The sequence below is a fragment of the Podarcis liolepis genome, assembly GCF_965112155.1.
Source record: "Podarcis liolepis genome assembly, chromosome: 1".
Classification (NCBI taxonomy): Eukaryota; Metazoa; Chordata; class Lepidosauria; order Squamata; family Lacertidae; genus Podarcis; species Podarcis liolepis.
Window position 1 is genome coordinate 114,561,811 of NC_139554.1, and position 22,728 is coordinate 114,584,538.

The 22,728-nt window shown below is 43.9% G+C and overlaps 1 protein-coding gene across 22 annotated transcripts; it reads right to left on the reverse strand.

Moving 5' to 3' along the window:
- Positions 1 to 1,193: 1,193 nt before the first annotated feature.
- Positions 1,194 to 22,635, reverse strand: HNRNPA3 (heterogeneous nuclear ribonucleoprotein A3). Of its 22 annotated transcripts, XM_083496998.1 has the most exons (16): positions 22,113 to 22,579; positions 18,261 to 18,360; positions 14,058 to 14,180; positions 13,742 to 13,888; positions 11,215 to 11,425; positions 9,893 to 9,982; positions 9,719 to 9,811; positions 9,540 to 9,623; positions 7,599 to 7,748; positions 6,104 to 6,229; positions 5,945 to 6,019; positions 3,086 to 5,858; positions 2,937 to 3,001; positions 2,120 to 2,183; positions 1,596 to 1,667; positions 1,194 to 1,335 (listed from the first exon to the last, which is right to left on the reverse strand). In XM_083496998.1, the coding sequence occupies exons 2-11, from the start codon at positions 18,321 to 18,323 to the stop codon at positions 5,964 to 5,966; spliced, it is 1,143 nt and encodes a 380-aa protein (XP_083353124.1). In that variant the 5' UTR covers positions 18,324 to 18,360; positions 22,113 to 22,579; the 3' UTR covers positions 1,194 to 1,335; positions 1,596 to 1,667; positions 2,120 to 2,183; positions 2,937 to 3,001; positions 3,086 to 5,858; positions 5,945 to 5,963. The 22 variants fall into 22 exon arrangements, with proteins under 22 accessions (XP_083353124.1, XP_083353111.1, XP_083353112.1 ...); XM_083496985.1 differs by having other exon boundaries at positions 2,937 to 5,858; positions 7,599 to 7,736; positions 22,113 to 22,635; XM_083496986.1 differs by having other exon boundaries at positions 2,836 to 5,858; positions 7,599 to 7,736; positions 22,113 to 22,635.
- Between the last annotated feature and the right edge of the window lie 93 nt (positions 22,636 to 22,728).

Here is a 22,728-nt window from a genome sequence, read left to right on the forward strand (position 1 = left end):
GTTTCCTTCTTGCCCTTATTGAGTACTGCATGCCCCCAAAATCTGTTCCAGAGGGTCTGTCAACCCTTTGGAGCAGTATTTAGGAAAGGGAAGCCTACTTACACAATCACAGAGCTGGAAGAGACCACTGCTACAATGAGTCTAACTGGTAAGAAGAAAATGTCCAACAGTTCTGTTGGTATGGCACAAGACTCTTAAGTCATGGGTCTGGCCATGTTGGGCAATATCCCTACACTGAAAGTTGGTCACCCATTATGAAATGGAGTACAGGATACAGATTTTATTAAGAACAAACAGTGCAGCAGCTCAAACTATCATTGGAAATGGCAGTAGTTACTTAATCTCGCTGGAAATAACATTCCTTACCTAATATCCAGCTATTACCTCTGGTTTGATACTGTATTAGAATAAAAAACACTAACTGAAGACCAAAGTGGTTTTGATGAAGCCAAAGTAAGTACATGTAAGATGACTGTATAGGCATCCAAACTTCAAATTACAACCATTGCTACTCATGATTATTATTATTTAAATGCAAAGTGTATTTCAGTTTCATGGATTTCAAGCACCCTTTTAAACCTTTAAAAGTAGTGCTGTAATTTCTTTAGCTTTAGGGCCATTTTGTATTCAGGAACCTGTTACTAATTAGAAAACAGTATGTATGTAACATTAGTTATGATGGCTGTTCATAGTATTGCCTACTCACCCCACACAAAGTCTTTCTTGGTTGCTACACACATTTTTGCAGGGGAAAGCATGAGTGACAGACACAAATGCATGTCATTCATATTATTATAAACATGCAATATTGTATTCCAGAACATTTCCAACTACACAAAATACATGTAGATCTCTCTACAGCAACCCCCATCAGGACACTGCCTTGCTGAGCCCTGAATTAACTTTTTATTATGTGAAAAAAGATTTCATAAAATTTTGTCAGGTATTTCCCCCCCCTTTCAAAAGCTGAGATTTATTTAGAGTTAAATCAGGCTAGCCAAATCTGCTGTAATGTATCCAGGGATGTGTAGTCCATACAACTAAAGGAAGGTTACCAATATTCACTTGAGTAATTCAAAACTCTTCGATTTTAACTTTGTGGAAGCTGGAAGGAAATATTTAATAAATGGACGGGCAGTGATGTAGAAATGAAGGTCTAATAGCCACATACAATTGGAAAGATTGGCCAACTCTCATAATTTATGACACTTTATTGTAAGTGTTTGAACAAGGTGAGTGGGGGATGGCACACTTCAATCACTTTCACCTATCATAGGCTATCGGCGTATTTCACATCATCTTTCAACTTGTGGAGATGGTTGTCTTTGTTCTACCCTGCAGAGTAGAAGAGAAAATGAAAGTTTAGCACATTAAAAATGTTAAGGCTAAGGAGTATCCCATCTTCGCCAACTAGTTATTGAAGAACACTGCTCTGCTAGCACTTCCTCTCTCCCCAAATCTTCTAAACATGCAGCTGAGACTGCTCTGGGACAGTACATAAGCAAGTTCACCTAGGATTCAGGACTTCCTTTCCTAGGCACAGAGCTGGCACCCTCCTACTAGAGGAGGAAGAAAACAGAAGCATATACACTCACCCCAAATCTACGTTCTGTTGTGTGTTGGGCGGAAAGGTGCAAAATGAGCACACAAGCAGCTTGGCTGAGTCCCTATTTTAGAAAAAAGAAAATGAGCAGAGCTGCTGTTTGCCACTCTGGTGCTGGGCAACGGCAGCAGCAAACTGCAATGTCTAGTGCAGCAGGAGAGGCAAATTAAGAGACGTGGCCTTGTAGCACTGTGTGCTCTCCCATTAAACATTTGCACTACATTTGACACGTGTGTCTAAAGACGGGAGAAGTCAACAATTATAAATGTTCCCTGCCAAAGTTCATGGTTGAATAGGAGTGAGAATGTGATGCTGACAAAAGCCTGGGTGCCCAACAGGGCAAGAAGATATGGAACCATGATCCTACATCCATTAGCATACAGACCTAGCACAGAGGCAAAGCAGAATTCTATGTATTTATAGAGATACGTCAAATTCAAAACTAATGGGACATTACGCAGGAAAAACCCAACCAAGATACAGTACTAAGAAGCCATTCTTAAAGATTTAGGTTACCTGAAAACCAATTATTTGGTAGGGACATCAGGTACTCAACTTCCAGAAGAAATTATTTTCTTGTCTGAAATTCAGTAATTAATAATATTACCAACAGAAAACCTGCAGTTCCAAAAGGTGTGCAAAGGTGGTCAGAATTCAGGTTTGACTTTATGCATTGGATTTGCCCAAATCCAATTATAGGCAGTGATCATTTTAGGCACATCCAACTGGCGCACAAGTCCTTTTGGACCAGGAAAAAGGAGGGCTGGGGGCAGGCTTAGACACACTCCATTGACGTGTGCTTTGACCCAGAACGCAAGCCCTGCGGAAACAGGGAGTTACCTGTGTACTAATGAACATGAAATACAGTTTTTATTTTAAAAATCTACTTATCAATTAAGCTGTGGGAAATTACTACCAAAAGATGTAATCTAGTAGAAACCATTTCACTATGTGCAAGGCTAAATCCCAGATAAAATCTTGCTTCAGCAAGCAGTTCATCAGACAAGCTACTACACTTCAGCCACCTTTAAGCAATCTGGATAACACTGACCTACCTTTTAGGATTCTTTCGTTACTAAAATAACACGAAACGTTTTCTAAAGGTGTATCAAGTGCTAAAAGTCACCAGTTATAGCTTTCCTATACATCAGTCAGAAAAGAATTTAAATTTTAATGCTGCACTGCTCACATTTCATAGTATGGAAGTACAATGATTAAGTACTGGCACTCACCTTGTTTTTGCATAATTCCTTCTTATCACAGAAGCTGGATTTTCAAAGCCAAGAATACAGTCATGGGCACATCAATGTTTTATATTGTACTAGAGTCTTACCAAGCCACAGGTTTTCCAGCAGGCAAGAAATCCACATCTGGTCAAGCAGAAGTTTCTTCAACAATCTGCAAGTCAAAGAGATTTTTCTTACCTTGTTCAGGAAAGAGTAGCTCTTTTAATTCGTTAAAAGTGTTAGAGACAAACCTTACCTATTCTCATTCCCCTTCCTTTCAGGTCTAAATGCTAGACCTATGACTGGGTGAACTCAAGTAGCTATGACTCAAGGAGGTTCCAACTGGTGAAGAACTCTTGCTAGACTTTCTTCGATATTTCAGCAGTGATAGGCAGTTTTAACTAGCTTTTGGAAAGCTGCTCACTATCAGCATAGTATTTTATGCTTTCACTTTTCTGGAAGTTGAAGCTGGTGCTGTCGCTGCCTTGTCATTCTTTAAATATGCTGACTGGTCCACATACACAATAGGCTCCTGGAAGTCCTGTCTGAGTCTCCTTTGATCCACACTTTGGCTAAGAGGTACATCCTAAAATCTTTAGAGCTGGTTAATTGCTGTCCTCTGCTTATACTTCTCCACATCAGAGAACTAGGTCTAAGTCACTGGCACCAACAACTGGCAACTTACAGATTGCATGATTAAGAATAGCAGAACAGATTAACACACTATAAAATTGGTTCCCCCTCCCCCCACTGTGTGCCATCAAGGTCCCACCCTCTCCCACAAGAACAAAAAAACTCATCCTCTAGGTTCTGCCCCTACAATCAACAGTAGGCCTGAAAGGGGTGGTTTACATCTACTCTACTCTTCTAAGATGAAATCTGCATATGCAGCTTAGTAATGGGAGGATTCCATTTCACAATACCAACATGATGCCCTTCTACACGTTTTGCCTATTGGATTATAGAACACTTGTTTCCTGTTGGCCAACTACCCAATTCCCACCTTAATATATGCTATTATGATATTACAGTGGTACCTCTAGTTACGAACTTAATTCGTTCCGAGGTCCGTTCTTAACCTGAAAGTGTTCTTAACTAGAGGTGTACTTTCGCTAATGGGGCCTCTTGCTGCCACTGCGCCGCTGGCACACGATTTCCGTTCTCATCCTGGGGCAAAGTTCTCAACTCGAGGTAACTCTTCCAGGTTAGGAGAGTTTGTAACCTTAAGTGTTTGTAACTCGAGGTACCACTGTATAGCACTTCGCGGCTGTATCAGTGCTTGACCCTTGTTTATGCACACTTGTACTTTTTGAGATTTAACCATAGAATTCTATACAACCACCACCACTGTATGCCTTGTACAAGCCCAACATACACATTTGGTTGAACCTACAACAATTTTAGAGCAAAGTTTTATAGTGTCTGATAATCCATTCCTATACTGGAATTGTTTACCTGATACTGTTCATTGGCCTAGAGAAGTAGTAACAGAAGAAAATATCCAGCATCATACTGGCAAGTGTCTGAGTTTCTTCTACTCACTGTGCCCTACTCTTCTGGATGTGTACTGACAGAAAGCACTGCTCTGGCAATAGTTAAAAGAGAAGTCTGATCAGGTTGAGAAGGATAGCCTGGGAACATGGCTGTACACAAATTTGGATAAGTGAAGGAGTAGACCACACACCCCTGCTTATGAATTTTATCAAGTTTTGACCACACGATTCTGATGCATAAAAGTATGGATTTATAGCCCACAATACTCCTGTTAGTGACAAATATATATCATGTTCTGCCCAGATATTTCCTGCTGCTAGATTGTGAACCATTTGGTTTTCACACCACCTTCAAGGCCTACAATCAAGGCATTAGAAAGTGTGTGAAATGTGTTGGGTTTGTTCATAGGTCAGAATATTTATACCCAATTGCAAGGAACTTGAAGGGATTGTGCCTGTGCTGTAAGTTTGTTTCAGATAAGAGAGCATGCAGAAATACACAAAGTAGGAAGTATTGACCATTACAGAAGAATCCATGTTTTGAGGGAAGAAATATATACAAATGAAGTTATACAATTAAGCTAAGTAACAGACCCAGGTCATTGGTTTCAAAGTTTTAATTCAAAAGAGTGTGTGCACACACACTTAAATCTGTTTGAGGTTGGGGGTGGGGTGTTAAGCCTCAACAGTAATAAACCTGTTCTGCCAATGCTTAATGTAGTTCCTGTATATAGCAATGAAATGGGAGGCAAACTGAATAAAGCTTTAAAATATCTCTTTCAATGCTTATTTACTTATAAGTCTTAGGCTAAGAAACAAAGGCTACAAATTAAGATATGCACAAGCCAGAAGTATCTGGAATTTTCATTTGAAAGTAAAGCTTTTTATCATTCACAAGCACTAGTTTAAATGACTCACTCCTAGTTATACAGCTAAACAAGCTTTAATGCAAACATCTCTTCTCTCCCTTTGCATGTGCAACTCATTTCGTTCGGTTACATATGCAGAAAACTAAGGTTCTTAAACGATTCAGCATTTCTATAGTTTAAATTAATACAGATTATAATGCACTGATTTTTTTTCCTAGCAAGAATATACCCTAAAACTACATTTCTTTATTTAAAGAAGTTTCAGTAAGAAAAAACTGAACTACACAAATATTGGAAAAAATTAAAAGTTCCTTAATTATTTTTAATTCCTGGTACCACTACCACCACTACCACAAATTTACAGGGCAATATACCTGATTTATGAAGAAAAGACAAAGCTACAAACAACAAATTAAAAAAAAAAGTCAGGAATGTACATCTAAACACTACATTGCATTAAATCAATAGCTGCACTCTTTGCAAACTGTGGCTATGACAGTCCTTAAGAAGGGTTTCCTGTTTAAGCTGCAGTAACTTTTTCTGACTATGGTTCATCGCTCCTTCTGTGGCAGATTTTACAGTTCCTCTAATGCATTTGGGACGACTGTCTCAAAGTAACCTGCAGCTTTCCTGACAACTCCTCGCTCTCTCCTAAGAACTGTGTAGCCTGTTGAATACAGGATAAGAAAAGGATTACTCTCAGTGAAACGTTGTATAGTCTTCATATACAACAAGTATTTGTAGCATACCTACCATTATTCTGCTACAATTTTTAGAATCTTCTTCCACCATAGCCACCACCTCCTCCTCCTCCTGATCCATAGCCACCTAAAAATGGGAACATGGACTGTTGAAATAAATATTCTTTAGGAGTGTAACAGACACATATGTACTTTAGTAAGATGTACTTACCACCATAGGGACTGCCTGAGCTTCTGCCACTGAAACTGCTACCTCCTTTCATGGGTCCATAGCTTGAGGCCTGTTGTCCACTATAATTGCCAAAGTCATTATAGTTTCCACTTCCACCGTAGTTGCCTGAGAATAATAAAATGTAAGGTTTGTGCTTATCAGATCAAGAATTATTTGAGAAGTACATTTCAAGTGCACTACAATTCATTCACATTAACTCACCTACCCAGCACAAAATACACTTTAGTATACAACACGTGTTTCATAACTCCAGATTTACTGTATGCACATAATGGGATTTCAGCTAACTGGACATAATCATGGCTAGGCTGAGTAACTGCAATTGTTCCCAAGAACATTCAAAATACACATGCAAAAATTTATTTCTTGTTCAGTTCTTGCCAACCTTTGTTATACTGGAGAAATAAAAAATGCACACTCCTTTGCTAAATCATTAAGGGTTCCTGTTCTTTTAATTAACCACATTAATAACTCTGGATACTTAAAATTCTGCTGTGTTAACTTAACCAAGTTCAAAGTTTCTTGAGAGAAGTATGAACAAGATTATTATTCTTTTTCAAAAAATGATTATCGGACAGTAGTCCAGTCCCAGAAAATGAGACTGGTATTCCATCCACACTGAAAGGCATTCACTAGCACAGATCCAAAGTTCCCCAGATCTGAGCACTGAACAGATGGATTGGACTCTTTACACTCCAATGCCAGCATAAAATACAGAGGCAGAAAGAAAACAACAACAGTAAATGATTCACAAGGAGTTTCAGGTAAGAGAGGGAAAGTTTGTAGAATCCATTAACATAGATTCTTAAATAAATTCTGGGCAATGGAACTAGCTGGCTAGAAAGTTGAAGTTGTTCCCTTATTATGTTTTAAGGCTTAATGAATGTTTGTATGAAGCAATGGTGGGGAACCTCATACCTGGGCACAAAACGCAGTCCTTCAGGCCTCTCTATCCAGCCCTTGGGACTCAGCCCAGGTCACATTGCTCACTAGCCCTCCTTTCTACCTTTCTTGAGAGTTCTGCCTGGCTGGAATGTGTCAATGAGCTCTTTGCCCCTGGCTGGGGGATAGAGAAGGGCATGTGCAGAAAACTACAGGGGTACTTTCCTTTGCACACTTTTGCCCTGGGCTCTGTCCACTACTGACATGTAGCCACTGGAAGGTTGCTCAGGTGGGAAAGCAAGCCCTCTTTCTATAGATCCCCTGCTCTGGAGTCTTGTTACCAGTGCAACTCTATATTTTAAAGAAGACATCCTATAAACCTGGCCTGGGGGGCGGGGAACCATGAAGCTTTCCCATATATCTTTCATACCACTGTGATTTCAAGGGGTTAGAACTTGGAAGTGGTTTTCATTTTCAGCTGAAGTTTACACTGCACAACATTTTAAAAACAGTGACAGGCTAAAGGCCTCAAGCTTGTTATCCAACATGAGCAGAACAGATGGATCAACACAATATACTTCAGGATTCTTACCACCGAAGCTCCCCCCTTCATTGTAACCATCATAGCCTCCACCTCCTCCGCCATATCCACCACCTGGGGTTCCATAGGTTGGGCTGCCACCATAACCTCCTCTGCCGCCGTACCCAGGACTACCTCCATAGTTCCCACCTTGAGAAAGATCAATAGAAGTGACAGAAATGTGAATGTTTTGTTATGAAACGACATGATCTAAACACAAAAGTGACTGGGAACTGTAAAGAAGTATCCAAAAAATCACCAATACTGCATGGAGACCAACCACTATGAAAGGCTTATTACAACTTGGTAATAACTACCAATCAAGTCATCCCAATGGAGAAGTCCAAATAAAATCAATGACTTAGCCACGACTGTCTAAGGATTTGTAGTCACAATTTGCTGTTTACAATCAATGGAAACCATTTCATGTCCATAGATGAAGACTGGTTGCCACTGAGCATGATTTATCACTTGATTACTGGAAACTGCCGAGTATTCCAAGTGCGAGGACCAGAGGCTCTATCTGTCATGGGTCATTCAAGCAGCTTGAGGATCACCCATATTTTGGTTATTTATCCTGCTCTGAGAAGGCTTTGTGCATACCCAACTATATTTTGGCTGCAGTCAATAATGCAATTCCAAAGTCTCTTAATAGGTTACATACATTTCACAAATCTAAAAATAATGTTTAGATCCAGAGTTGCCTGTCCATTTACAGAAGAGAATCTGATCCAGTGGAAGCTCTTACTAATAGAGAGAGCGAAAGGGGGAAGTGTTTGCCAATTTCACCAGTAGCCCTCTGTGCCACACCTATGCAACTTTTATTGGAGATTCCCCAACTACCTGGAGCACTTTTTAAGGGGACCTCCTTCCCTGCCCCCAGGGGTGGTGGCACTCCCATGAGCAGAATTTTGTTCACAGGAACTTAGGATTCATGACACTGGATTAGATCCAGGCTGGGGCACAATCAACTGTCCTTCCAGGTGGCAGGGCTTTGTGGAATGACAGGGAAAATGCATCTGCAGCCCTGCCACTCTTTGTGGCCAAGGTGGAAGGTGGGGTGGGGAGACATTCCAGGCTGGAAAGGCAATTGGGCCTGACAGCATCACATGACAGCAGTAAGACCAGTTTGGGATCAGTGGATCCTAGCTTGTCTCAGTCCTATTGCCTTTATTGGAATGCCGCATTCCAAGACCTACCACTGGCTAATTAAATGATGTATCTGAAGAAGTGTGCATGCACATGAAAGCTTATATTCAGAACAAACTTAGTAGGTCTCTAAGGTGCTACTGGACATTTTTTTTATTTATTTTGACTGTGTCAGACCAACACGGCTACCTACCTGAATCTAAATGATGGACAGCCTGCCATCAGCTGCCCTGGACAAGTGTGGTGATCACCCAGTCTGATATAAGGGTGTTTTTTTTAGTCCCATGGGATAAGTTAATCATGACTTAAAGGTAAAGGGACCCCTGACCATTAGGTCCAGTTGTGGCAGACTCTGGGGTTGCAGCGCTCATCTCGCTTTATTGACCGAGGGAGCCGGCGTACAGCTTCCGGGTCATGTGGCCAGCATGACTAAGCCGCTTCTGGCGAACCAGAGCAGCACACGGAAATGCTGTTTACCTTCCCATCGGAGTGGTACCTATTTATCTACTTGCACTTTGACACGCTTTCGAACTGCTAGGTTGGCAGGAACTGGGACCGAGCAACGGGAGCTCACCCTGTCGCGGGGATTCGAACCGCCAGCCTTCTGATTGGCAAGTCCTAGGCTCTGTGGTTTAACCTGCATCCCAATCATGACTTAAGAGAACCCAATTTCTTGTAATACTTAGATTGTCCACAAGTTATCAGCTTCCCTTTCACATTTCTCACATTAAGATACACCAGGCAGATCTAAGGGACTGACAACCCTTCCTCACAAGTATAATTGAACTGGTATTAGATCCTTACCATCACCAAAGCCATTGTATCCATCACCACTCCCGTAACTTCCTCTGCTGCCACCACCACCACCACTTCCGCCACCGTAACCACCTAAAATCAGAACAAAAAGTGTAAGATACAGTGATGCACTGTAATTCAGGGTAGTATTTTTGGAGGGGGGTGGAGAAGCAAGAACAGATGTTTACCTCTGCCACCAAAACTTCCTCCTCTGCCATAACTTCCACCACTGCCTCCAAAGTTCCCACGGCCCATGAAGTTGCCTGAACTGCTTCCACGACCTAAAGAATAAAGAGAGTGAATTATTAAAATGCTTGTAGGCAGTTATCGCCACAGGCTGTGCTATTATGTAACAAACTCACTTCTCTGTGCAGTTGCCGTCTGCATTTCTTGCTTGGAGAGAGCTTTCTTCACTTCACAGTTATGTCCATTTATAGTGTGGTATTTCTGAACTAAAAGAAGTTTTGAAACGATCCTTATTATAAAAATGCACACAATTGAATAAGCACTTATGCCATATTATTCAGACGATATTTTCACAGGAGCAGCAGTATTATTTAGTTTTACTTCCTCCTTATAATCAGGAAAGGAAACTCTAAAAATACCATAAAACAAAAGACACATAGCACAAAGAGCCAAAGAAAGGAAGTCAGGAAAACAGTGGGCAATGAAGTTTGTTTCCTAGATCTTCGTGGGCAGAATATATTATAAAATGGATGCTCGGCATCCCTCTCATCTCACCTCTTCATAAGGAAGGAACATCTCTGGAGCCTAGAAATTATTTGGGGGGAGTGGGAGAAGGAAAAATTCATGGGGAAAAGAGGGGGAAAGAGCTCCTCAGAGAACAAATGACTCATGGAATCCAAGCAGTGCTTGAATGATAGGGAAACAGTAGGAAATAATGAAATAAAAAAGCTTCCCCTTTCGGATTTTAGCCGATCATGTCCTCCATAGACCTCCATTGTGTGGTACCTGATGGTCATTTGCGTTGGACTCTTCCCACTCAACCCAGGTGCGCTCATTTTCCTGCTGGATTTCCAAGAATGTGCTTGCTTTGGACCCAAGGTTCTTTAGGATCCTAGCATTGTCCAGGCTATATTTTAAAGCAGTTAGCAAGTCTGTTGTACCCGGCTCTTAAGTATACTCAATTAGTGTGAAGGATGCTTGAAACCTGGGGGTGTAGCATGAAATTCTTACTTGCAGGAGAGAGAGCATGTGACCAAACCAAGTGGGAGGGGGGAGGAATAGGGACAGGTAGACAGCCAGCTAGATCCTTACAAGGGTCCCAGCAAGGGAACTGGATTGATTGAGTAAAACAACAACAACAAACAGTACAGGCTGGAAACTGGACTGTCTTTCTCAGCTAGGCACGGAACTACAAAGACATGTTAGAAAGATTCAGGCAGGGGAGGGGGATTGAAGAGAGGTTGGGGGCAAATCATGCTCCTCATGGTCTAAAATTGTAGGAAAGCCACCGCACAAAAAAGTTCAGGAGAGAAAAGCACCCCCCCAGTGCTATATTGAGCTTTAAAAGGGTAATCTTTTAAAATATATTCAATTTAGTAAGAAAGCAAAAGGAAGTCTAGTTCTTACAGTAATTTTTTTGTTCACTCGGAGAAAGTTCCATGCAACAATAGCTTGAAAGAAATATAAAAAGGCTGCACAAAAGGAAAACATTACATACCAACAATTTTGTCGACTGTATCATGATCATCAAACGTTACAAAGGCAAACCCTCTTTTCTTTCCACTTTGTCTGTCTTCCATTACTTCTATGGTTTCGATTTTGCCGTATTTTTCAAAGTAATCTCTTAAATTATAGTCTTCTGTGTCTTCTTTAATTCCTCCCACAAATATTTTTTTCACTGTTAAATGAGCACCAGGTTTCACAGAATCCTACAAAGTAACAAGTTACATTTAGTATCTCAACCTTCCAAGATGGTGCCATGCCTAAATACTTACAATTGTCTTACAAAAAGATTTGCAAATGATTAAAAGTTCCTACAATTAAGGTTTGACAAATTCAGTATACAGTGGTGCCTCGCAAGACGAAATTAATTCGTTCCGCAAGTTTTTTCTTCTTGCGAGTTTTTCGTCTTGCGATGCACGGTTTCCCATAGGAATGCATTGAAAATCAATTAATGCGTTCCTATGGAAACCGACTTCAGACCAGGTCCGGGGACAATCTGTCCCCCGACCTCTTCTGAAGGCTGGGGGGGGGGGCGAAAGTCTTTGCTCCCCCCCCCCACGGCAGCATTTTAAAATCGCCCCGGACAGCGGAGGACTTCTCCGCTGTCCGGGGCGATTTAAAAGCCCTCCCGGGAAGGCAGCCAGGGGGAACAAAGATTTTCGCCCCCGGACAGCCTTCAGAAGAGGTCCAGGACCTCTTCTGAAGGCTGTCGGGGGGCGAAAATCTTTGTCCCCCCTGCCTGCCTGCCTTTAAAAGCCCTCCCGGGAGAGCGGAGAAACGCAGCGCGTTTCTCCGCTCCCCCGGGAGGGCTTTTAAAGGCAGGCAGGCAGGCAGGCAGGCAGGCAGGGGGGACAAATATTTTCGCCCCCCGACAGCCTTCAGAAGGCTGGGGGGCGAAAGTCTTTGCTCCCCCCCCCCCACGGCAGCATTTTAAAATCGCCCCGGACAGCGGAGGACTTCTCCGCTGTCCGGGGCGATTTAAAAGCCCTCCCGGGAAGGCAGCCAGGGGGGACAAAGATTTTCGCCCCCGGACAGCCTTCAGAAGAGGTCCAGGACCTCTTCTGAAGGCTGTTGGGGGGCGAAAATCTTTGTCCCCCCTGCCTGCCTGCCTTTAAAAGCCCTCCCGGGAGAGCGGAGAAACGCAGCGCGTTTCTCCGCTCCCCCGGGAGGGCTTTTAAAGGCAGGCAGGCAGGCAGGCAGGCAGGCAGGGGGGACAAAGATTTTCGCCCCCCGACAGCCTTCAGAAGGCTGGGGGGCAAAAGTCTTTGCTCCCCCCCCCCCACGGCAGCATTTTAAAATCGCCCCGGACAGCGGAGGACTTCTCCGCTGTCCGGGGCGATTTAAAAGCCCTCCCGGGAAGGCAGCCAGGGGGGACAAAGATTTTCACCCCCGGACAGCCTTCAGAAGAGGTCCAGGACCTCTTCTGAAGGCTGTCGGGGGGCGAAAATCTTTGTCCCCCCTGCCTGCCTGCCTTTAAAAGCCCTCCCGGGAGAGCGGAGAAACGCAGCGCGTTTCTCCGCTCCCCCGGGAGGGCTTTTAAAGGCAGGCAGGCAGGCAGGGGGGACAAAGATTTTCGCCCCCCGACAGCCTTCAGAAGGCTGGGGGGCGAAAGTCTTTGCTCCCCCCCCCCACGGCAGCATTTTAAAATCGCCCCGGACAGCGGGGGACTTCTCCGCTGTCCGGGGCGAATTTAAAATGCTGGCGGGCGGCAGCGAAGCCTTCGCTGCCGCCCGCCAGCATTTTAAAAAACCTCGGGACAAAGGAGAAGTCCCCCGCTGTCCCAGGGTTTTTTTAAATGTTGCTGGGCGGCAGCGCTGCCGCCCGCCAGCATTTTAAAATCGCCCCGGACAGCGGGGGACTTCTCCGCTGTCCGGGGCGAATTTAAAATGCTGGCGGGCGGCAGCGAAGCCTTCGCTGCCGCCCGCCAGCATTTTAAAAAACCTCGGGACAAAGGAGAAGTCCCCCGCTGTCCCAGGGTTTTTTTAAATGTTGCTGGGCGGCAGCGCTGCCGCCCGCCAGCATTTTAAAATCGCCCCGGACAGCGGGGGACTTCTCCGCTGTCCGGGGCGAATTTAAAATGCTGGCGGGCGGCAGCGAAGCCTTCGCTGCCGCCCGCCAGCATTTTAAAAAACCTCGGGACAAAGGAGAAGTCCCCCGCTGTCCCAGGGTTTTTTTAAATGTTGCTGGGCGGCAGCGCTGCCGCCCGCCAGCATTTTAAAATCGCCCCGGACAGCGGAGAAGTCCTCCGCTGTCCCGGGGTTTTTAAAAAACCTCTCCGCCCCCCGCCAGGCTTCAGAGCAGCCTTCCGAAGCCTGGAGGCGGGAGGAGGTCCGAGGACAGTGGGCAAGACGCCCTGTCCCGGAGATTTCCCTATGGGCTTTCGTCTTGCGAAGGAAGCCCATAGGGAAATTCGTTTTGCGAAGCGTCTCCAAAACGGAAAAACCTTTCGTCTAGCGGGTTTTCCGTCTTGCGAGGCGTTCGTCTTGCGGGGTACCACTGTATATACTTAAATATTCACTTACTTCTCTAGAAACGGCTCTCTTTGGTTCCACCACACGCCCATCAACCTTATGTGGTCGGGCTGCCATAGCAGCATCTACTTCTTCCACACAAGAATAGGTCACAAAGCCAAAGCCTCGGGAACGTTTTGTCTGTGGGTCTCTCATCACCTTCAAGAAAGTTAAAGCATATAACAATAATTTAGGCACTGACTTTTGTGAATGCTGCAAACCTGTGCATACTTACCTAGGAGTAAGCCCCACTGGAAACAGTGAGACTTTCTTCCAAGTAAGCACACATAACATTGTTAACAGTAAACTGAACGTTATGATCACTTACCACACAATCTGTGAGTGTGCCCCATTTTTCAAAATGTTCTCTTAAACTATCATCTGTAGTTTCAAAGCTCAGGCCACCAATAAACAGTTTTCTCAACTGTTCGGGTTCTTTAGGATCGTAGCCCTGAAAGAAGATAAGTTTCAATATGCTGTACGAGATTTGTGTTATTGCAGCTGAGTCCACCCACACAATTCACAGTAACTTACTGTCTTATCACACTTCACTATGATTAGGTACTATTATACTGCTTTGCTGTATTTTTTAATGAAAAGTGAGGTATGTAAATATTTAAATAAATAATAAACTCAACTGGCTCACGGTTCCTCTCTCTGTACACTTACTTCTACATAAACAAATTTAAAGGGTGCAAATCCAGGATTTTGTTACATAGTGTATAAACACTGATGGTGTTTCCTGCTTGGCAGGGGGTTGGACTCGATGGCCCTTGTGGTCTATTCCAACTCTATGATTCTATGATTCTAAACAGTTCTTACAGCCTCATTCAGTGCATGTTTACTCAGTAAAGTAGCCATCCAATGCGTCCTAGGCAAGTTTATGGAAAAGGAATCCCATTATGTTCAACAGTGCTTACCCTCAAGTCTGTCTTAAGTACAACTCTCTACACATTTACATGAATTAAGTCCCACTAGACTCAATGGGATTTTGGAGCAGGCATGCAAAGGTCTGTGCTGTTAGTGTGCTAGAGGCAGCTAGGATAAGGACATAAACTTCAACTAAGAATCTAACACTTTCATCAACTGATGTCTTTGGTCTGTGCATATAAAGAAATGTTGACTATTTCAAGTTAAAAGGAGCAACAAACAAAAAACCTTTAATGCCATGTCGTGAACTTCAGAGGATAGACAACACTAGGAAAAGTTGGCTAATCACTAAACACATCAACTAACGGTACTTATAATTTTCTACTTACCACGCCTAACATCTCAACCCCCAGATTTATTTGTTTTTTGCAGGAAGGACAAAACTTTAGGCTACACAACACGAGAGAGCAGCATCCAGTCCTACTTAACTTTGTAAAGTTCAGAATAATCTGCACACAACGGAATAAGAATGTTGCTGCATTTTTTAAATAGCCAACTGCATTGCTTATGGCTCAGAAACACACCATTGCATTACAAAACAAAGGTGTCCTCTGTGCATGGCATAACTGAAAAAGTTCCAGGAGACACAGGATTTGTCCCCATATAGATGAGTCCTAATGGAATACCCATCATTCCAAAGAGTAGATGAAGCATTTCAATTTTAAGAAACATAAGGAACAAGATGTTCTTACCCATTTTATATCACTTTCTTGTTTACACTTCATGTACCAAGGCAGGGACCACCAATGTGGTACTCATGGAGCCTAGGGTGCCTTCCAGTATTTCCAACGGCACCCGCAAAAGGTCTTAAGAAACATCCTCTAAAAAATCCACAGTGCCTGAGAGACTCTTTGTTCTTTCTGCTCAGTTCCTCTTTACACTGGCTCAGTCTCTCCTACATTGAACACCCCCCCCCTCCACTGCCATTACACATTTCATTAGATGCCAGGGCTGGACACTCACCCCTCCCTTCCCTTTCAAACAAGAGTTTCTCTCCGTGACTGAGCACAGCAGAGACTGATGAGGGGCATGCCTGCCTCATTTTGTGGTCATCTTTTTCCTGCTCTTTTAGATGTGGCAACCATTTTGTGTTATGCTGCAAACTCCATTGTATCAGTTTTGCTATGTCGCGCCCCCATGGGAACCGTTTAGTGACGAGCACCCAAGGAACTTCGCATTGAGGTTGCATAAATAATGTGTTGAGAGCTATTATTTATAAAATTATGTCCCTGCTGGGGGAAGGCTATAGATCCAACAGTTCCATACCCTTCCCAGTTCCTCTACACACACACCCAAACCAGGGAGGTGACTGACAGCTCTGGAACTGGTGTAATGAATTTTATGGGGCATGAAAATAAAACCTCAGGGAAGGATGAAGAAGCACAAGAATGCTGCTCTGCCCTCACGTCTCCCCTGCTCATACAATTCCAGCAGGGCACTGGTAATGGTGGTTCATTTGCCTATGGTTCCTCTTTTAAGCTGCAACCTCAGGTGCCTTAGTTTGCAGGTAGAAATTACATGTTTTATTACAGGTGATGTATATGAGAGACTAAATGAAAGCCTAATGTTAAAGTCTTCAAACGGAGGAGCTATAATTCAAAGGAACAGAAAAATATAAATGTTTCCTTTTCTTTTTTTATGTACTACACTCTCACTTCACAATGTGCTTACTTTCTCCCTCAGAAGAAGGTTAGATGCCGCAGGAACCCCCCAATATCAACAGTATTTTTAACCATCGCTCCTTGAAAGTAGTACATTTCTCTGAATTAAGCTATTCATTCTTCTGGGGAGACTCCAAACTAAGTAACAGATTTCCCTAAATTATATTTTATTTTATCCCTACACAAGAGGCCTAACAGCCACATGTTTTCAGAGAAACAAGTACAATGTTCTGCAACAGCCTTCTTAACTGACACCCACAGCATTCCTAATTATTAGTGGAGAAATGTATGCCTAGCTAACACAGTTGAGCAGAAAAGCATAGCTCACATCGCCAATTCTACAAGACTTTAATCTTTCCCATCATGGTTTTTATGGCAACTATTCTGGAATACTAGGGGGCTTCTAGGTAAAACCTGAATTATGGAATCTGGTTACCAAATAGACACGGTATAAATTGGTCCAAACCGGAAGACAGAAGGTCACAAATTTTGGTTATCTTTAGTAGCCAAGCTGAAGCTTTGTGGTCATTCAGTCTCTCCTTTGCCGTGAAATATGCATGTTTACCAGGAAGCAAGTCCCAATGTTTTCAGTGGGGCTTAAATTGTGCAGGACTACAGCCTTAGTCTCTGATCTCCTGCTGGACCTCCAGATGCAAGATTTGACAAAATGGCAATCCTCAACCTCCTTATTTGGGTGGGGTCTTGAGGCTCTTTGCAGCTCTTGATTTCTACTACTGAAGTGTCCCATCCCAACATTTCTCTTCAGAGCTGCTTTGACAGCAAGCATCCAAGGTGTTTCTTACATCTAAGTCACCCACAGCCAAACATTCATGCTTGGAGTTGGGAGAGCAAGGTTGGGGTCTTCCTTCTTCTTATGTTCAGAACTCTTATGGGGATGATACCCACCCCAGATCCAAGCTACAGAGCAAGGAATGGGCTCCACATCTTCCTTGCCAAAAGATGAGGGCAGCTAGAAAAAACTTAAAACTTCTGGTAAGTTCCCATAAAGCACGACCTTTGTCATGATGGACTCATTGCAAAATGGCAGCTAGCTTTCCCTTGTTCCTCCTGCCTTCCACAAACAGGATGTCTTTAGATCTTATGCATTCCATTCATCTGTGGGCAGTTGGTGGATGGTGCTGCCTTACAGTAAGATCTTGTGGTTTTTTGGAACTCTACAATTATACAACACAGAACTAAAACCATAACCCCATACATTACAAGCCACCATTCAGAGTTTGTAAGAAGTCATGGGGAGCATTGGAGAAGGGAAATATATGGATTCTCAAAAACAGCTTTATTGCTAAAGAGCTCTAAAATATTGCCCACTACAACTGGTTCAGAAATTGATCATCCCCACTGCTGGCAGCATCTGGCCTTGTTCTCAGTCATATGGTAAACCTATGTTTGGTCTGACACTCTTAAGATTGCAGACATGACCTTCTATGACGTAATGCTCCTCTGCTTTGAAGACTATTGAACACCTTACCCCCAACACACTAGTTTTCTATACTGAGTATCTTTTTATGAAGGCGTATCCAACAATGGATGCAGTCCGAAATTTCTAAATCCTAATCAACAGGCAATACTCAGTCCTTGCTCATTTCTGTATATTGTATTTCTGGAGAACCATTAAAAGCTTAGTAAAATGCCTGTTCATAGAATTTGATCACTTTTATACCATTATAGACACAGCACTGCTGGTTTTCCAGTTCAAGACTTCATAGTAACACTCTCAATATGCATAAGTATTAAGTTAGAAGCTATTATAGAAATCACCAACTAGTGTGGCGAATGAAAAGTATAATACATGCGTAAGAGCCAAGCAGAAGAGAAGAATGCAATGTAGCGTCTGAGCAAACAGTGTTACCAAAGCAGTAGAAAGCAAGAATTCTCTGTTTACCCATGTAACAGAACTAGGAAAAAATAAAGTATTCCACCTGTGAAGATCTTCTTCCCCTCCTCTTGTAATCTTCAGCCTCTCTCTCATCTTTACACGCCATTTTTGGAGAGCGTTCTGACTCAGTTGCTCCTTTTAACCTAGATAACAAGTAGCACGAGTAATTTACCCGTTCCTAAAAGTTTTTACTTTCTTACTCTCATACAAATAAATGGCTTATTTTAGTGAAGCAAGCATATGGGAGCCACTTTAAAGGGATGGTACTGTATGAGAGAATGAAACAATGTCTTTAATCTCAAGCCATTTATCCTGAAATATGGAACTCATCTGTTTGCACCCTGAATTGCAAAGCAGTAGCTAGCAAAAAAGGGGAACAAATGCCTGAATAGGTCAGCCAGGCATATAACCTGACAGTATCACTGGAAATATATTACTATTTAAAAACCCGACAGTATCTTTATTTATTGTGGAAGCCAATTCAATAGCAAGCCAATCAGACACTGTTCAGGTGTGTTTAAACATGCTTTAGAGTACCCGAGATTAGTTTAAAGGCAGGTCTCTGTGCTTCAACCCCTATAGTCCACTGACTGAAGGAAGGCCTGGTGGAGGAGCGGGAAGGAATCAAGAGCCCAGTCTCCCTTTAACAGTCAGCCAGCGCCCTTTCTCTCACCCCTATGCCAGCGCCTTGGCTCTTCTGCCTCTCCCCCTCATTGTGTTGTCTGAGTCCACCAAACCTGCCTCTCCATACAAGGCTTACGTCACAGCTACTTTGCCTTCAAACCTGGCGCCTCTCGTTACTGCGAGACATCCGGGTCCTTGAAGCAGAGGCGGCCTTTTTTACTAGGCCAGCGGCTTAAAGAAAGGGGTGGGAGGGATTGACGTCCTTGTTGCCCTGCTTACAGCTGGGGTATCACTGAACCCACAGTTCTGATCCTTGATAGAGATTCAGATATCTATCTCACAGCGATGGCCATGTTGTTGCCTAGATGCGCCATTTCCTGCTTCTCACAGAGAAGCAATAATTTAAAAATCACTCGGCAGGATAAAGGTGCCCATAACAACTCAACAGAGAAGCCCCCAGTTTCGGGCACTAGCATGTGCATTGCCTTACAAAGTGCCAGCAAACAGAGGCACTGCTTATCTTTCTAGCCTCATGACCTATTTCCTGTGAAACACTACATTTAAATAATTAGCCCTACCAATGCAATTCTCCCCATAATTCAGGTTGGAGAGGGGCTGGCTGGGAGAGTGATTTAGGACAACCCTCCAGTGTTTCACTCCTCATAATTGCAGGCTGCATTGTTTTCAACAACCCTGCAACTCTGGTGGTGTTGCAAAACAGGGTGGTGGATACAGCCCCAAGTTGGACAGATGAAGTGGCTTACAACAAGCCTGCAATGTAGTTCATTGCAATTATGCTACTATTGCAAGTTGCGGGGCTGTGTTAGGTCAAATCTAGCAATTATGTCCTCCATTTATTTGTATGCAGAGGGGGTGTAGTTTTGATAAAAAATATCAGCCCCAACCTGTTATGCTGAGCAGGGACATTTATCCTTCTAAATTTTGCTTTTTTGCAGGGAATAGCTGTTGCCAAACCAGTTACATATAAATAATGGAAGAAAGAAATGGCCAATTAAAGCAAGAAATTCAAGAGGCCTTATCTGAATCCTTTTATAACTCAAGACAGACAGTAGCTTCTGCTGAAGGGGTTCAACACCTCACACTTGGGGTCCCTTCCAACTCTACAATTCTATGACCCAGGTCCCTAACACTCAGCTTAGATAAGCAAAGCTATAGAGAGAATGCAAACCCTGAAACAGTGCAAAAAAGCAAGCCCCAATACACCCTGCATAGCTCGTTTCAGCAAGAAGGCCAAGGAGAACATTAGTATCATGAACAGCATATAGTTCTTGTTACAGGTACAATACAAAGCCCTTTTCCTGCTACAGGTAAACAGGATTAGGCAAGACTGCTAAGTCACATAAATAATACTTAGATGTTTCAGAAGGTTATTTCTAATTTTCATGTACAAAACAAGTGTTATACCATCAAGTGCAGGCATCCCCAACCTGCGGCCCTCCAGATGTTTTGGCCTACAACTCCCATGATCCCTAGCTAACAGGACCAGTGGTCAGGGATGATGGGAACTGTAGTCCAAAGCATCTGGAGGGCCGAAGGTTGGGGGTGCCTGATCAAGTGTTTCTGAAGCTTAATAGGATAACAGATAAAATCTGTATGCCAGCTAGAAATTTTAAAAAACAAAAACCAGAATGCAATGTAGAGCACAACATTGTTATAGTTTTTTTGAAGCAACATGTGTTTGACATTTCAAGTCTACATGTGCAAAGGTTTTAATCATGGATAGTTGTCTCCAGATTTGCAAAATATTATTTGGCATGTCATCATACAAAAATGCCTGTTATACTTTAGTTCAGCATTGGTTTGAGGAGGACTTTCATTGAAGCTACACAATCAGGTTCAGTTTTAATTAAATCTAATTTAAGATTTCAAAGTCTGGAAAGTCTTCTCACATCCAATCTTAAAAAGATATTTTATTCACATCCTTATGTTGATTTTTTGGTTACAGAATGGATATAATAAAAATTAAATTGGAACCTTATGGAGCTTTCTCGCAAGTAATTCTATCAAAAGCATAGGATAGAATGAATTTATAAAGGGGACTCATCTACAAAACTAATCACTCAATGGGGTGTTGAATCCATTACTTTCGTTCAGAATTCAGCTGCCAGGCTTTTGATCATACTGGTAGAGAAAGATAATTAGCTAGATAATGTTATTAAAGAGGCATTTGAAGGCCTGGCTGTTTGCATGAACCAGAAAACTCAAGTCACTGGCTTTAGTGACAGCCACCAAAATACTCAGCAAGACAGACAGAATTAGGAACAGCTACAATTCAAAATCAACGTCAAACCACCAGTTATTCAGAACTATTTGGGGGGGGGGGGGAGAGAACGTGTTTTCATCTCAAGCACCATTGGGCCACGTGGATAAGTGCAAGATATCCCATAATATTATTAGAACTGAAAGCACCCGAATAATTGATTTATGGGAGGCAGTTAGTCTTAGCTGTTCTGCTGCTGTGTAGGAGGAACTGGGTGCTTTTTTTTCTTAACTATTTTATTTTCATTTAAAAAAAGCACACCGTTTATGCAGCTAAAAGATAAAGCAAATTCTAATACTTTTTTTTGGGGGGGGTTGTCCTCAGCCAGGTTCTCAGGATGTGTTTCGTCGTCGCGCTCAAGTCAGTGGGATTTTACTCGAAAGGTTATACTTTTAAACTTTAAAAAGGCGAAAGCTGCACAAGTGGCTCGGGAAGTCGAATGAGAACCGGCGAGACCATCGAGTGATAGGCACTTGGATCAAGTCACGGGTTGTAATTTGCATATATATATATATATATATATATATATATATATATATATATTCAAGCCTACTATAGAGTTGAGGGAAGGATTTTGGTTTGGGTTCAACTTAGGAAAGGGCCTCCTGCGGCTGCTCTCGCTCAAACTCGAGCCTCTTTCTCCACAGGGTTACAATGGCGCCCAACAGAAGCCTCTCCCGCCCAACTGCCGCCGCCGCCGCCCTCTCGCGCCATTTCGGATAATTAGCTGTTTGCAGCTGGATAAAGCAAGAACCGAGGTGGTTGGAAGGGGGGGGAGGTGGATGGGGAGAAGGCCAGGAGCCGAGCCAGCCAATCGCTATCCCTCCCGCGAGCCCCTCATACGCCGCGCCACGCGCCCGCTCCCTCTGCAACCCCCACCCACCCACCCACTCTCACGCCCGCTCCGCAACCGCCGTTGCAGGACCCTCTCCCTGCCTGCCTGCCTGCCTGCCTGCCTTCCCGCGCGGCGGCGGCGCCGACAAACGTTACCTCCATTTTGTGACTGGATTTAGCCTCCTTCAGCCTCAATATGGAGCCGAGAGGAAGAGGGTGGGCGGGGCGGGTCAGAGGAAAAGCGGGGCACGTGAGAGGAAGGCGGGCTCGCGGGGGCGGGAGGGAGAACAGCAAATAAACGGGCGTTTAGCGGGATGGGGGAGGGGAGGCGGGCGCGCGTGCACGAGCGCGGAGCGTTTAATGAGGGCGCTCGAGACGCGGGGGGAGGGTGGGGTGAAAGCCGTGTTTCGTGCTCGTGCCTGACCACGAGTGAGGGCCGATTCCGGGTTGTGGGTGGGAGGGAAGGTCCCTCACCACCACCACCACCACCCACCTTCCCTTTGCCTCAGCCCAGTCCTCCCCAACGGCGCTGCCGCGGCCAAGACAAAGAGCGCGCTGGCACGCGGGACGGGATCGCGCGCGCGGCGACGGCGGCGAGTGGGAAAGGGAGGGCTGACGTGTGTGGCGGGTGGGGGGGAAGTGACAGCTGACGTGGCTGCGAGGGAAAGCGCGCGTAGGCGGGCCGGGGTGCGCGCGCGCACCCGCATAGCCTCTCTTGCCTCTTTACCTCAGGGACGCAGGAGCCTCGCGGTGGGGGCGCCAGTTGTTGTTG

Coding starts and splice junctions, on each gene's coding strand:
- HNRNPA3 (XM_083496983.1), bottom strand. CDS start 18,323: ATGGCGTGTAAAGATGAGAGAGAGGCTGAAGATTACAAGAGGAGGGGA. Junction 9,624..9,718: donor AGGAAGTTTTGGTGGCAGAG/GTAAACATCTGT, acceptor TTCTGATTTTAG/GTGGTTACGGTGGCGGAAGT. Junction 6,230..7,598: donor TGAAGGGGGGAGCTTCGGTG/GTAAGAATCCTG, acceptor TATTATTCTCAG/GCAACTACGGTGGAAGTGGA.